Source organism: Podarcis gaigeae (genome assembly GCF_964106915.1).
Source record: "Podarcis gaigeae genome assembly, chromosome: 16".
NCBI classification, from domain to species: Eukaryota; Metazoa; Chordata; class Lepidosauria; order Squamata; family Lacertidae; genus Podarcis; species Podarcis gaigeae.
The window spans coordinates 15,490,176-15,505,065 of NC_139693.1; the positions used below are offsets into that span (position 1 = coordinate 15,490,176).

Consider the following 14,890-nt stretch of genomic DNA (forward strand, 5'->3'; position numbering starts at 1 on the left):
AAAGGGTGCAGTCTGTTGTAGCCTCAGTGGGGAGCACTTTCTGCCATCTGGAAAACAGAGAGACAGAAGAGAACCAGTCTTGCTGGCCCCTTTTACCAAGGCCGAGAAGTTGCAGAGCCAGCACCTGCCAGATGATCCTCTGCGAGAGTCGCCCTGCTCCCCGTTCCCACTGAATGTTGCCTGCCTCCACATGGCTGCCTTGACCCTGCTACCTTTGCCATGCTAGTTGATGGTTGATCAGTTTCCCACCTGGCGCTGAGAGATGCCACCTGCCTCCTTGCAACAGCCACTTTCCTCTGCATCTGTGCACAGTGACAAAAGGCTGGGTTGATGACACAGTTTAAGGAGAGGAGCCAGCCTCACTCCCTGGGCATCTGTGGCCCCTGACATCTGGAGACCAGCTGTGTTTATCACAGTGCTGCTGAGCGAAAGGTGCTCTGTGCATGCTCAGGCGTCCCCTGCATTATGATTGCATCCAGGTTCCAGATGCTGGAGAAGAGTTTCCTGCGCCCTGACTTGAGTGAGGACCAGGCCCTGAATCCATCCTTGTTTCTTGGACTTTCTCAGCCATATCGTCTCCACTTTTCTTCTTTGGGAAAGGAATCCTGTTGGCTGATGATGTTGCAGGTGACACTCATCACAATTGCCGCAGTTTGCTTCCAGCTTTTGGGGTGCCCCTGGTCCGCAGACTTAACGGTTGCCAGGCCCCAGAACACATGCCAAGCATCCAGTTCTTCCAGAAGCTGTCATCTCCTTTAGCATTCCTTTCCTCATACTCAGAGTAGTGCAAAGGCTCCCACCCGGCAGGTAGGTCAGGCTAAGAGCCTTGCCTCTGCCATTCAGGTTGGGGCTTCATGTTCTCTTTCACAGAACTTGGACACTCTAGTTCCCAAATCCCCTTTGGTTTAGCAATGGTGACATGTAAGAGCCCTGCGGCTGGACTGGGCCAAAAGGGGCCTATTTAGCCCATCACTCTGTTTTCACAGTGGCCAAACAACCCTAAGTAGCTAGGAAGCTAGACTGCCTCTGGGGCTGGAGGTTGCACAAGAACTTTAGAAAAGCCTGCTAGATGAGGCCAAAGGCGGGCCATCTAGCTCTGAATCCTGGGCCAACCAGGTGCCCCAAAGAGAAGCCCCTTTAAGCAAAAGGACTTGAGTGACAGAGCAGCAGAGCTCTCCCCACCTGCGATTCCCAGCAACAGGTGTTAGGGACATCCCTGTCTCCAGCCCTAAATCTTTGAAACCTGCCAGGAGCCTTTTGGCCCAAAGTGTTGTTTCATGATGGGAAGACAGCAAATGGGCAGGCATTTGAAAAGGGGGTGTCCATATTGCCTGGCTGAGGGAGGTTCCCCACTTGCATTTCAATGGAGCATTGTGTGTGATTCCAACCTTGTGTTGCTAAAAATATAGCAAAGGGCATTCGGGAGCAGAGGGAAGGCTCTGAGGACCAAGCCCAAGTGTCTCCTCAGCAGAGTCCCACTGGTGTGTCACACCTTCTAGGTGACATCATGGGATCCAATATGGTTTCATTAGTCATTTGTCATTGATCAGTGTCCTGCAAAAGAAAAGGAAAAAAGAGCTGGTCCTGACCCAAATTCTTCTGCGGTGCAGATGGCTGAACTTCTTTGCCTTTGTCCAGATACAAATGCAGGGCAGATTTGTGGGCTGTTGGGTCGGGGGGGGGGGGAGGAGGTGGGAGTGGTTTGAAGGGAATGACAGGGTGGGGGGTGATGGCTGAAGAAATAAGGTGGGGGTGGGGGAACAATGGCTGAGAGTTTGGGAAAGGGACTTTTTAAAGAGAGTTTGACTGTGTGATGCTTTCCTCCCCTCCCTTCCCATTTTGTGACTAGGGATTAAAGTCTGCTAATAAAGTGAATTTAATAAACAAAAATAATGCACCCAGGGAGGCTTTTCTCCCTCCCTGGTGCAGCATAAATCCTTCTAACCTCCATCTACTCATCCTAACACTTAAACCTGACTAAACCGTGTAACTAGAGCTTTCTCCGTTGCTGGCTAAAACCGCTAAACCTCCAACCAAACCCCCACTGACCCCCGCTTCCCCTCAAAACAAAAACAAAAAAAGCAAACTAACTAATGGAAAACTAACAGCTAATTTTGAGCCAGCGCTTAACCTGCTGTTTGCCTGAGCTTAGTCTGACCTCTCTAAACGTGCTAACCTCTGACCTTTGACCTTCCAGATGGCGTGTTATGTCTCTCTCTCTACTCTTTTTTTCCTTCTTTTTCTTTTAACCATCTGCAAATCTCTCTCTAAACTCTTTGAAGGGAACAGTGATAATGAGCGGCTGGCGATTGCTAGACAGAGAATTCCGTATCGGCTCGGTCGAGTAGTAGATGAGTGGCTACTCGACAAAGGTAATTAACAATAATTAATTCCGGTTAATTAACAAGCAAGCAAGCAAAACACAAAAAATAAAGGTTTAAAGGTGCAGTCCTCTCCCCTCAGCCCCTTGACCCGTCCTTCACTCTCCTTCCTTCCTTCCTTCCTTCCTTCCTTCCTCTTCCTGCCGCCCACCCCAGCAGAATATTTCATGCAGGGCCATGGCTCAAGGCTGGTGACTGAAGATGGGGGCGGGGTAGGATTTCTCAGAAGGAATTGGGGCTCATTGCACAGGGCGGGACCCCTCCGTCCCTTTCCCCAAACACACACCTCATTCCAAGGCACAGGCTTCCTGCTGTGCATTGCCACATCTGGAAAGAGACTCCATGGGCAGTAGATAGATTGTCTCTAGCTGCACGTAGCTCTTGCATATATTTCTGGGTGGTGCCTTGCACCAAGGGAAGTGCCACAGCTCTTATGTATCATCTTGGTGATATTCCAGCACTAGGGAGGGTGGGGAGCTGTGCAAAATGACTGAAGACATGAAGCATAGTAAGAAGGGGGGGCATGATGTGATGATGTTCTACCTCTCCTGTTAGAGGTGGGGCATGTCTGTGTGCCAGTCAAGCAGAGGAGTGCTGCTGCTGCCCTGCTTGCTTAAAGACTTCCCTTTGGGCCATCTGAGAAGAACAGAGTGCTAGAAGGAGCGGGCCCCTTTGGCCTGACCCAGTTACAGCCATGCTCTTCTGATGTGCCAAGGTCAGAGAGCTGTGATGAGTGGTGAGGATGGATCTTCTAAAGGTGGAAGGGAGTAAGATGAGGGGTGGAGCATAACTGTCCTTAGAAGGCCTCTGAAAAGGTGTAGCCCGCTTTGGGACCCTTTCCCTTGAATCCCCAATGTGCCAGGAGTGGTGCTTCTGGGTGGCACTCTGCACATGCTCAGGGACACTGCCTTCGTTCCCATTGCATGTTCAAGGGCTGAACCCTCCCAGCCAAAGGGTTGGGGGCTCAGCCTGAACCTGGCTTAGGGTTGAACTGGAGACATTTCATGAGATGTCAACATTGGCACCCCTCTCTTCCTCACCCCGTTGAGTATGACTGTCCAGGCTGTGACATCCTTGTGCTGTGACATCATTGCCTCACCTGAGGTTGCTGCCAGAGGAGTCTGGAGGATGCGTTGTCCCAGGGGAATGGGGTGGGGAGAGAGAGAAATGGTGGGGCAACAGCAAGCAGCCCTACCACTCGTCATGTCTCGTTCTGCCTTTAAGCCCCAAGGTTTTGGTGTCCCTACGTCTCCTCCCTCCCCATCTTCAGGACCGTAACTCGGCGGTAGAGCACCTGCTATGCCTGCAGAAGGCCTCAGATTCAATCCCTAGGTCGTGTAAAGAGATACTCCTGTCTGGAATCTGTTACCAGTCAGGGTAGGGCAGCAGTGACCAGTGTCAATGCACTCTTAACCTCCATCATACCCGACCATTGACCATGATGGCAGGGGCTGATGGGAATTGTAGTCCAACAACAGGGGCACCATTTGATGGACCAAGGATCTGACTTGGGAGAACAGGAAATGGAGAGTCCTCTCCTGGGCTTGAGATGCAAAGCATTCTCCCTGAGTTAAGACCAAAAACTCATCTGGGCTTCCTGCCACCTTTCCCTATGTTCACACGGTTGTGCTTGCAAGGGACTGGGAGAGGGTTCCCAGGATCCTTTTAGGTGCTCTGCAGCAGCTGCTCCCATGCCTAGCAGTTTCTAGGACTGCCTTTTCTGCCTTGAAAGGGAGCATGAGAAGTCCTGTGGCCTTAAAATGTGCAAAGCCCAATAAGCATGTGCAGAGGAGGAGGGGCAGACGCCTTACAGGGAAGGGTTAATTAGGACCAGGTACATAGGCAGCTGCCTTATACTGAGTCAGATCATTGGTCCATCTAGTTCAGTATTGCCTACACTGACTGGCAGCTGCAGGATCCCTGCCTGGAGATGCTGCCAGCAGAGACTGAACCTGGTGCCTTCTGCATGCAAGCTGGGTGTTCTGCCGCTGAACTGTGGCTCTTCCCCTAAAGGGGTGATGGGATTTGTGGTCTGGCAGCATCTGGAGGGCCACAGCATCTGCTGTCTCTTCAGGCCTCTTGGCATGTTGCTCACTAGCCCTGGCACAACTGTTGCCAGCCCTGCTTGAAAGCCCCTGGTGGATGCCACATCTGTCTACCCATCCCCACTTTTTGGGGTCAGTCCATTTGATCTGCTCCACAGCTGGAATCAGGACCCCCCCCCCAATACACACACACACACACACATGCCAGTTTCAGGGCTGCTTCTTCTCACCAGCTTTGCCACGGCCTCTGCTTGTGAAGGTCCCGGGAAGTGTGTTGGGCAAGGAGTGACCCCTGCTCTGTGCCAAACCGAGAGCTGCACCTTTAACACTTTAAACTCCGTGGGGAAGGAAGAAGCGTAGCAGCAACAAGACCAAAAAGAAAGGAAAGAAAGGAAAGGACGAGGTCGCTTTAAATCTTAATTTATTAACCAGCTAATAACACTAACATGCTTTTAACTCAAACCAAGTGCTAAACAGTTTTTTTAACCGATAAATTCCAAATGTCTTAATAACCGTCTTCGCTGGCGTTGCATTTCTAAAGGGGGATTAAGCATCTAAATGTATCTTTTAATGTCTATAACATGATGGTTTAAACAAACAGCCACAAAATCACCAAAAACAAACAAACAAAGGAAGTTAAAGGGACGTTTAATGAGGTTTTTTTAAAAGAAGAAAAAAGCAGGAGAAGCTCAGAGGGTTAGCAGGGGGGAAGCTGTAAACCTGGGCGAAAGACCATCCCACTTTAAGCCTTTGAGTACGGGGCGAGTTTGAAGGACTGGCTTTATGAAGAGCACTGGAAATGCGACATTGGGATAAATCCATGTGAGTAACAGTGGAGTGTCTTTAAATCCACAATACTTTCATGCACACACTATTTCTCTCTTCCTTCTCCTCTTCTCTTTCATCTTTCACACACGTACCTGAACACATACTCTCACAAGCCAGGCTGAGGTGTGCCCTGCATCTTTTAGCTATAGGAACTAGAGTGAAGTACAGAGCTTTGGGCCCTCCTTTGTGGGGACTGAGTTCTTAGGCTATATACACAGCTCTTCTGTTGGGAGCAGGAGAGTCCACTTTGCAGCCCCAAGAAGGGACTCTGCAGGCTTTGCTTTCCAGCCCTAAAGCCCCTTCCTTCCCTCCGTTTGGGCTTTACCTTACTTGTCAACCCCCATTCAGAAGATCTATGATGGCACAGCCGCAAGCAAGCTCCGGAGTGCAGTTGCCCTCCACATTTCAGCCACTTGAACTGCTTTGTGTCATTTCTCACACACCGCTTCCAAGAGAACTTTGGGGGTGGGGTTTTTGAATTGGGTTGGGGGGTGGGTCAAAAGAACTCCCAAGGCTTTTCTCTGGACACCCCTCCCAACCCCAGTGGGTGGGGAAGGGAGCATTTTCTTCCTTGGAGGGAGAGATTGGGTGAGGTACCAAGCTGCTTTTGTGCAACTGCAGTAGACCATCTCCAGAAACGCACACACACCCTTTTGCAAATGCACACACCTTTTGGACTGAGGAGCAAAACAGGCCCCACTAATCCCCAAAATCAGTTTCGGTCCTGATGAGTTGATTTGTCATTAGTTGATTATTCCCCACCCCCAAATCTTAAAGGCATTCTAACCAGAAGGGATAAAAAAATAATTCAAAAAGTTGAGAGTTCTGCTGTTTGTTTGTTTTACTTTGAGCTGATATGTATAGTTCCTGTGACTGGAGAACCCCAAAAGCCCAAAGCCATACCCTCCCATTTTGTGCAAGAGCTCAGGATGGCTTTGAGTGTCTTGCTGGGGCTCAGAATTTGGAAAGTAGTTGTTGAATAGCCCCAAAGGGCCAGCCCCTGTCGTCAGTCCTGCTTCATTTTGGGAAGCAGCTCTTAAAGCAGGACGTGGAATAGACCGGCGGGGGAGCTTATTTCTTTCCTTGGCACCCCTCAACATTTGGACAGGTACATCTGTTTTACACACACACACACACACACACACACACTCGTCTGCACTGCCTGATTTCAGAATAAAATCTCTATTAGGGGGATTGTCTGCTAAGGTTGGTTGGCATCTCGGGTTTTTAGCATGAAATGGCAGAGGAGGGGGGTGCTCTTTAGTTGCCGCAAAATTTGATTCCAGCAGTTCCTTCTTGGCCAGATTGGGGGGGGGCAGCCTCTGAATGCCTCCAGGAGTGGCATCATTAGACTTGCAAATCTCCCTTTAGCCTGGCAATGACTGGAGGGGGGGGGGCATCCTGAGATGTGCCTGACACATTTCTACTTAAAATAAAATAAAATATAAGCTCACTTTTGATACTAGACAAACAAACAAAATCCACCAGGAAAAAAATGTTTTCAATTTCCACCCATCCACAAAAAAACCACACAAAACTACTGGGTTGTAAATTTGCCTCTCCAAAATAAATAAATGGGAAAGCCTGTCACCCAGCTTGGCTTAAGATAACAGCCCAGAGCCTCATTTGAACTTGCGTTATTATTTACTCCCTTAATTATTTCCGTTTACAGCCCACTGTGTCTCTTGATGGGCAGGGGCTGTTTTTCATGGGCACCCAAGCCAGATTGCAAGCCTGGCCTGTTGGCACCTGCCCAGCCAGCTTGCTGGTGCTGAGAGAAGCCGGTCCTGGGCAGGGGCCAAGAGGCTCAAGTGAGCCCCCACTCCCTCCCTCCCTTCTGCTTTTCAGGGCTAGGGAATGCAAGGGCTGCAGCTGAGCCATGCCAGCCTCCTCTGCTTCAAAGTGCTTCCTGGCAGCTTCTGGAAAATGAGAGCAGAGTCAAGGAAAAGGCAGAGCCTGCGGAGGCACCCTTTCTCCCTGGTGCGGGTGCCAGAAGTAGGGACCCAGAGCTGGGCACTCTGTACGTAGCCAGAGGCACTCTCTATTGCACACACTTGGGGCTGCACCCTGGACTTTGAAAACACACTCTAAGCCCTCATCTGTTCCCCCGCCTCTTTCTTTTCCTTCCTTCCTTTCTCATGCAGTTCCTCCCTAGTCCTCAGCACCTCCCCTTGAACTATGGAGGGCTGGAAACCTTGCCTGCACCCCACTGCCTCCAGATTCTGCTTCCTCGTGGCTCACTGCCCAACCTTGCAGGACTGGCCGTGGAGCAGGAAGATTCCTGGGTCTGGAGATGAGTGTTTCTGCCTGCTCTAGCAGGCTTCAGCAATGATGGCGGAGGGAGAGAAGTACACGCAGGGAATATCGGCTACTCAGGCGGATTTACTTCTGAATTATGCCTCCCTGGAGGTTGCTAAGCCGTCTTGGCTTCCACAGATGTTTCATTTGGCGCTAGTCCTGTTTCCTCCCCACCACTGTCTCTCTCTCTCTCTCTCTCTCTCTCACACACACACACACACACACACACAGCCTACCTCTTTTGTTTGCTGTTGAGCTGCAGGATTTCAGCAAAACAGGCTTGATGCTCTCGTGGCTTTTGCTCACAAGCATTTATGTCCATATAGCATCAATGCCTCTGGGCCAGGGAGTTGGGGCAGGCCCAGCACAAGAGGCACACCAGGGCCCACAGGTGCCTCTGGGCAGAAAAAAGAAAAGCCAGATGGGGAATAAACAGGAAATAACATTAAATGGGGGGAGTGGTTCCTGAAAACCAAAACTAATTAAGGCATTAAACCAATAAGCATGTGGGTGGGGGTACGTAGGGTAGAGAACATTGTCAGGAATCCATTTATTTTGAGCCTGATTCTAACCCTGAACAAAAACCAAACATTAAAAATAACAATAATACTGACAATCATCTTGTTTCTAAAACGAAGGGGGGCAAAACGAGACTCAGAGGGTTAAAAATATCCACTTGCAAACTTCTCCAGGGGGAACAAAAAGCAAGAGCTGTTTATTTTAAAGTCAGGGTTTTGTTTGGGGTTTTTGGTTTTTTTATAATTATTATTTTTTTCCATAACAGATTAGGAAAGTTCAGTCGGCTCCATCTGGAGATGCTTTTTTAGGTTGCAACAGACGGTCCCTTTAACATTTCCCCATCTTTTTTCCACCCTGCACACACAAAAAACCCCACAAAAACCGTTTGAACGAAGAGTGAGCGAGGGGGGAGGGACTCTCCCAGCCAGGCTGGAGTTTGAAGCTCTGCAGCTGGCAGGGGCATCAGCTAATGAGCGGGTGGCTGGGGTGGGCACGGGGAGGGGGAGCTGCTCTGTATTCTCAGCCCTTGGCAGGCTGCTTTTCCAAAGTCCCTCTGCATTAGCTCATTCAGGTGCATGCATTTCCCTCTTCAAATGCACTTCTTTCTTGTCAGGGCCTCCCACATGTCCAAAGCTGACTGCCCCTTCCCCCCCCAAGAGACCCACCACCATCTCAGCTGGGCAGTAGTGAACAGTGGTGAGATTCCCTAGAACAGAGGGAAGGGACCTTCTTTCCTAGGCAGCCTTGGGGGCTGGGCTGACAGTGGTGGGTGCAGCCAAAAGCGAAAGGTGGGTGGGTGTGACCTACCTTTAGGCATTAGGCTATATTCCAGCCATAAGGAGATCAGCACAGATCTCTCCATCCAAGCAAGCCAAGGGACCTGAGTCCCATGGACCACATTCCTGAGGTCCCTCACACCCTGCTGTTGAGTCCTCAATACATGAGAAGACCCTTGCTGGGTGGCTCCTCTTTCCTCCAGTGCCCAACTGGGAAGGAGTTTGAGAGCTCCCCATTACTGGTACCCAGGAGCAGAATGCCACTGACACCACAGACTCCCACCCCCTGCTGCTTTGAAGGGAGCCATTTTCGGTGGGGGGAATGGGAGGGAAGGGCCAACCCCACTCACCCCACACATGGCTGCTATTCATTTACATAATAGATGCCTATACAGCAGGATCACATCCTTGCTCACAATCAACTCATCTTGCTTGGTTGAAAGATGTCTGGTTGAAATTGCACAAATTAACTGCATGCAAGGCGGAGAGCTTAAAAGCTCTTTTTTTGCACCTGGTTTTCCTAGTGCAGAAAGAGCTTTCAAGTTCACCACCTTGCTTGGAGAGCCCGCTTGGCGCACAGTTCCAGAAGGTAAGATTGCTCACATGGGGGGCAGTTCCAAGGGGGTAGTTTGAGTACACACATTTTTTTCCATATATGCACCATCCCAAAAAACATAAAATACCTCCCCCACCAACACACACACACAAAATGTGATCGTGCTGTATACGCATGCATCTATTTTGGCCCTTACACCAAATGGCTCGCTCTGCCATTCTGCTGGCTTAACTGAACAAGCACCAATTTTTCCCTTGTATTTCCCCCACACATAGAGCCATTGGGGCCCTTTCATCAATTCCACCTAACGTGGTCCCTATTCTGCCACAGCTTTCCCTAACCCCTGCCTGGATCTCATTCACCTTCTGACCCCCTTCAAGCTGGCCCCCACCTTCAGTTTCCATTCATGCACATCCTGCCCCACTTGACAATGTGTGCCCCCCCCCCAGTGCAAATTGCTCCAGAGGACATTTTTTCCTGCTTCCCCTGTTCCCAACACTGAGGCCACCCATCACAGACTCTCCCCCAAAAGACTGTCAATGGCTCTTTTTCCGCTTACACCCCACCCCACCCACCTCTATCTGTTAGGTGCCATGAAAGGTCCTTCCCCTCTGACCCCACTTCCTCTAAAGCAGGTAGAGCACAGGGTCTTACCCGTGCTCCAAACCTGCTGCCTTCTCACAAGGCTGCTCCACCAAAGCAAGGAGAAGACCCCCAGGGGCCTGAGGGGAGTTGGGCTGGGGCAAGACTGCCTGTGATGCCAGTGGGCTGATTTACAGGAGGCAGCCATACCCACCCCTCAAATATGGACTGGAGCATAGAATAGATGTTTCTCATGACCCAGACCCAGTGAGGTTGAAGGACTCCCCCATCCAGGAAGGGTAAGGCGGGAGAGTGAAGCCAAGGTGCCCACACTTGCCCTCCTGCACCCCCACAAGACCTTCTGCTTGTCAGCCTCACTTCCCCAATCTCCACCGGGGTTCCAGCGGCTGACTGGGCCCCCTCCGTTCTCGCTCACTCTTTGTCCTGCTTAGGGGGCCTGAAGTGCAAGCCAGGATGCAGGGAAGCTGGTTGGAAAGCTTATGAGGGGTGGGCAGGGGAGGGATCGGAGTACATCCCACAGAAGGTTCAGGGAGGGGCAACACAAAGCACAGAGATGAAGGATGGCCAGGGCAAGAAGCTAGAAAATGAACCCATTTCCATGATGGATGGATGGAGAGGCAGATGGGTAAAGAGGGAATAAGAATCAGGAAAGACAGATGAGATAAGAAAGGTCTCTCTCCTATCTGTCTCTTATTCACACACGCTGCTATCCGACTGCCATAAAAACGAAGAAAATAGATTAGAGAGGAATGTAGAGTGGCTCGATTGCATTTGATTGAGTCAGACTTTGTGGGTCAGTCAGGGGAGCCCCAGCAGCAGTGAGTGGGTGGGCAAAATCCAGCCTTTGGTGCTCCTGCACCTGCCTGACCCCCCGCTTTCCCCGCCTGCCCAACCAAGAAGTGTCTGTCTTGGGCAGGGAGGGAGGCAGGGCAGCACAAGCCACAAAGGCACCCTCTCACCAACATAGGAGGCAAAGATGGATGGTTCCCAGGGGTATAGACTAATCAAACTCAAGAAGGCTTGGAAGAGCAAGGTGGGTGGGTAGAGATAGATGGATAGATGAACAGGCAGATGGATAAATGAGCAGATGAGGGACGCATGAGGACAGAGCTGCTCCACAGGGTCGGTGGTGGGAGCAGAAGGTCTCAAGGTGGTGCAGAGAACCATTGAAAGACCAGAAGAGGAAAATGCAGGCCTCCTCAGAGGGTGAAGGGAGAAGTGCTTGGGCTGCCCTTCCTGAAGTTCCAGCCAGCCTGGTTTGACAGTTCTTGTATACTGTGTGCTACTGAGCCCCACCACCCAACCGCCGAACCCCCAGTTCATATATTGTCCACCTTCTCTTTCCGCCTGCCCCCTCCTCCCCCCGTGGCTCCCCGCCCCCTCCCTCTCCCCCGCCAGGTCGCCAGCTGACGATATTTAACAGCCAGGCCGCCATCAAGATTGGAGGCCGGGACCAAGGCCGCCCCTTCCAGGGCCAGATTTCGGGGCTGTACTACAACGGGCTCAAGGTCCTCTCCTTGGCAGCCGAGAGCGACCCCAATGTGAAGGTGGAGGGGAACCTGCGGCTGGTGGGCGAGGTACCCTCCGTCATGACCACGGAGACCACAGCCACCACCTTGCTGGCAGACATGTCCACCACCATCATGGAAACCACCACCACCATGGCTACCACCACAACGCGGCGTGGCCGCTCTCCCACCATGCGGGACAGCATCACCCAGGTCAGTGGGAGGGAGGAGGTTCTCAGAGGCAGGGAGGGCAGGGAGGGAGAGGTCTAGCCAAGGAGGGTCTAACTGGGCGGAGGCGATGGGCAGAGGAGGAGCCCGGCTACAGGAGGGCAACCTGGGAGTAGGCCTCAGGGGTGGTTGGGGGTTTGTGTCCTCTTTAGGGTGCTGAGCCAAATCCCCCCCCCCCGAGAAAAGTTTTAGCTCACATTTTGACTGGAGGATGGGACCACCTAACCAAGGAGAGACGTTTGCAGCCCCTGAGATTCTCCATTACTGCCTGAGTTCATCGGTTGTCAGCTGGTGGTCAACATTCCCCCCCCCCCCGCCCCAAAATAATAGAGCCTGATGATCCTGGCTTCTTTTTGACAAGGGCTTGAAAGGGGCGGTGCCCCCACTGTCACCATCATTCTTTTCTTCAGAAGCCCTCGTCAAGAACAACAATACATCATCATTCTCAGAGCCTTCAAGCTGGGCAGGGAGGGATAGATATTGAATGGCAGCTGTTTACAAGGGGCTCTGGTTACCAGCAGTAAGTTTTGCCAAGCCTTGAATTCCCCCCCCCCAAAAAAGAATATGTTAGCCGCCTCCTATTTCACCATCCCTGAATGGTGAAGCAAAATGGGAGAAGCGGGGAGTAGGGGTTGGTTTTGGCACTAGACTTATCTGCTCTTAAAAATCAGAGCATCTTCAAAAATGGTCTACATTGGCGCGTAATGAGCAAATGCGCTTCCCTGGTTATAGCACATCCGTCTTTGAGAAATCAGAGCTAGGCATGTTGGACAGCTGATTTGAGAGCTTAGAAGCAAGCACTCGAGGAGACTGGCTCCAGCATTCCAGCACCAAAACCCATTTCTGCATGTCTGCAGAAGCAGATGGACAAGGGAGGAAGGGTCAGCAAGTCAGAACAAGCCCGCTTCCTTTCCTCTCTCTCCCTGTGCTGCCTTTGCTTTTCAAGAAAGCAAGCCTGGAAACTTCCCATCCTAGTCTGTTTGGTGTTGCCTGTACTTCCTTCCAGCCCTGCCGTTCTCGAGGTGGAACACCATGTTCATGGTGTCCTGCAGTTCCTTCTAGGGATAGATTTTGATTTTTAAAAATGCAGCCACTGAGGCTGCAATTTGAAGGAAGAAAGTAATGGGGGGGCAGGAAGAAGGAAATTTCTTAACCCCTTCCCATAATGCCATTTTCCAATTAAAAATTGTGCCTCTCACAATCATCAAAGGAGCTTGATGGAGTAATTTTATGCTGAGAAGTCCCTCTCCCCCTATGGAAACCTCAGTCTTAGAAGCAGCAATTTATTTTTAAATGCCTATAAAAATAATCAGGCCACTCTTACGTATCCCACATTTTGCATCTCAAGTCCCCACTTACTAATAGCCTAGCTGTTGGATGCACACCCACACACACCAGGCTGCACCTGGAAATGAGCAAGACTCTGGTAAGACCCAACATCATTGAATCATAGAACTGTAGAGTTGTAAAGGACTCCAAGGGTCATCTAGTCCAACCCCCTGCAATGCAGGAGTCACAATTATCATGTTGTCCCTTTCCTTCCCTTCCTCCCTTGCCTTGTCTGTCTGCTCCTGCTGGAAGATCTGCTTCTGTTTAGGCTCCCCTCAAAACTTCCTGCAACTGGCATGAGACTCTTCATCTCAGGGTTGTGGGTTCGAGCCCCACATCACCAAAAGATTCCTGCATTGTAGGGGTTGGACTAGATGACCCGTGTGGTCTCTTCCAGCTCTGCAATTCTATGAGTCTATGCTCAGAACCCAGCTGAGGGTTTGGAGCCAAAGCCCAAACCCTGGGTGCATTTAACAAAACAAAATCCTGTATCCTAACACATGCCACTGGCTTAGCAGGAAAGCCTGAAGTCAGCCCCTGAGTGAGGCTTGTTTCTGTTCCTGCCGAATTGTGCTGAACTCCCTCCACCCCTGCTTCAGCTCCTTGCTTTTCTTGCTAGAGGATACCTGATGGGCAGCGGTGGGGGGAGAGGAGGAAGAGACAAGGAGGGCTCAGCTCTTTGGACTTAGCTTGGGGTCAGACCCCAGGTGTATTGATGTAAGCACCCCCTCTCCTCGCACACACCTTGCACCGATTGGGACAAAGCATCGTAAAGCAACATAAAAATGCTATTAGCAGTCAGGCCACAAACGCAATATCATAAAAGGTAATGAAATCACATTAAAATATTAGAACGCCTTAAAAGGTTGGAAATAAAAAGCCCAAACGAGAAAACCACACACATGCAAAGGGCAGGCGGGGAGTGGATCACCCAGAAGCCTCCAGTGGATAAAGGAGATTGCTGGTTTCCAGTTACTGACAACCATGTCTGACACAGGCTTCTTCATCAGGAGTCTGGCATCTCCAGATGAAGAGTTGTGAGAGACTCAAACACTTGCCCTCCCCTTCAGCAAGGCAGGCTGGTCCAGGAATGAAGAGGACCTCCATGCCAGTGTTGAAGTATCTCCTATTCCTAATTTTACACACACCTCCATGCCTTGATCCCTTTACTTCTGGTTGTCTGCCTTCTCTCCTTATCTCCACTTGCCATTAGCAAAGGAGAACGTTAGGGCAAGGCAGCCAGATTCATGCAGAGATGGACTTCGTTAGTTATGGTACTCTGGACCTTGGTCATTCAGGCCTTTGTAGGTGGAAGCAACTTCTCAGCTGCTGTTAGGGAGCAACTGTATTAAGCCATTTTAAAACTTTCAGCACGCTTGTCCACATAATGTCCCTGCAAGGTAGGCAGCTTTTAGTCCTATCTAATCTGAGAGGAGCTTGCCCACGGCTTCAGTCCCGTGCTCTCATAAGACCAGCTCTTCAGCTCTGTCCAACGCATGCCTTTCCTTTGTCCCTGATGCTGGCACTCTCCCTCCTCTAAGAACAGATGTGCTTGGCACTTGGGATCCCATCTTTCATAGATTCATAAATTGTAGAGTTGGAAAGGACCCAAAGGGTCATGTCCAATCCCTCCTGCAATGCAGGAACCACAGCTTTCCTACTCTGCTGCCAAGTGATAATAAACTACACGTAGAGATTTGTGGCGCCCACTTTCAAAGAGCACATTTTGGTTTGGAAGTCTCACAGGAGCATCTTACAAACACAGGAAGCTGCCTTTTGCCAAGTCAATCTCTTGGTCAATCTAGCTCTGTATCGTTTG

At 50.7% G+C, this 14,890-nt stretch overlaps 1 protein-coding gene across 34 annotated transcripts in view; it reads left to right on the forward strand.

The window, feature by feature from the left end:
* NRXN2 (neurexin 2) overlaps nt 1-14,890 on the forward strand; it is a 345,498-nt gene that overhangs the window by 297,909 nt on the left and 32,699 nt on the right. For 25 of the 34 annotated variants that reach the window (XM_083716391.1, XM_083716392.1, XM_083716395.1 and 22 more), the window contains 2 exons: nt 2,283-2,372; nt 11,405-11,727. In XM_083716391.1, coding sequence (XP_083572517.1) covers nt 2,283-2,372; nt 11,405-11,727 — 413 coding nt within the window. The remainder of the gene's footprint in view (nt 1-2,282; nt 2,373-11,404; nt 11,728-14,890) is intronic. The other 9 variants (XM_083716397.1, XM_083716398.1, XM_083716399.1 and 6 more) reach the window with 1 other exon arrangement.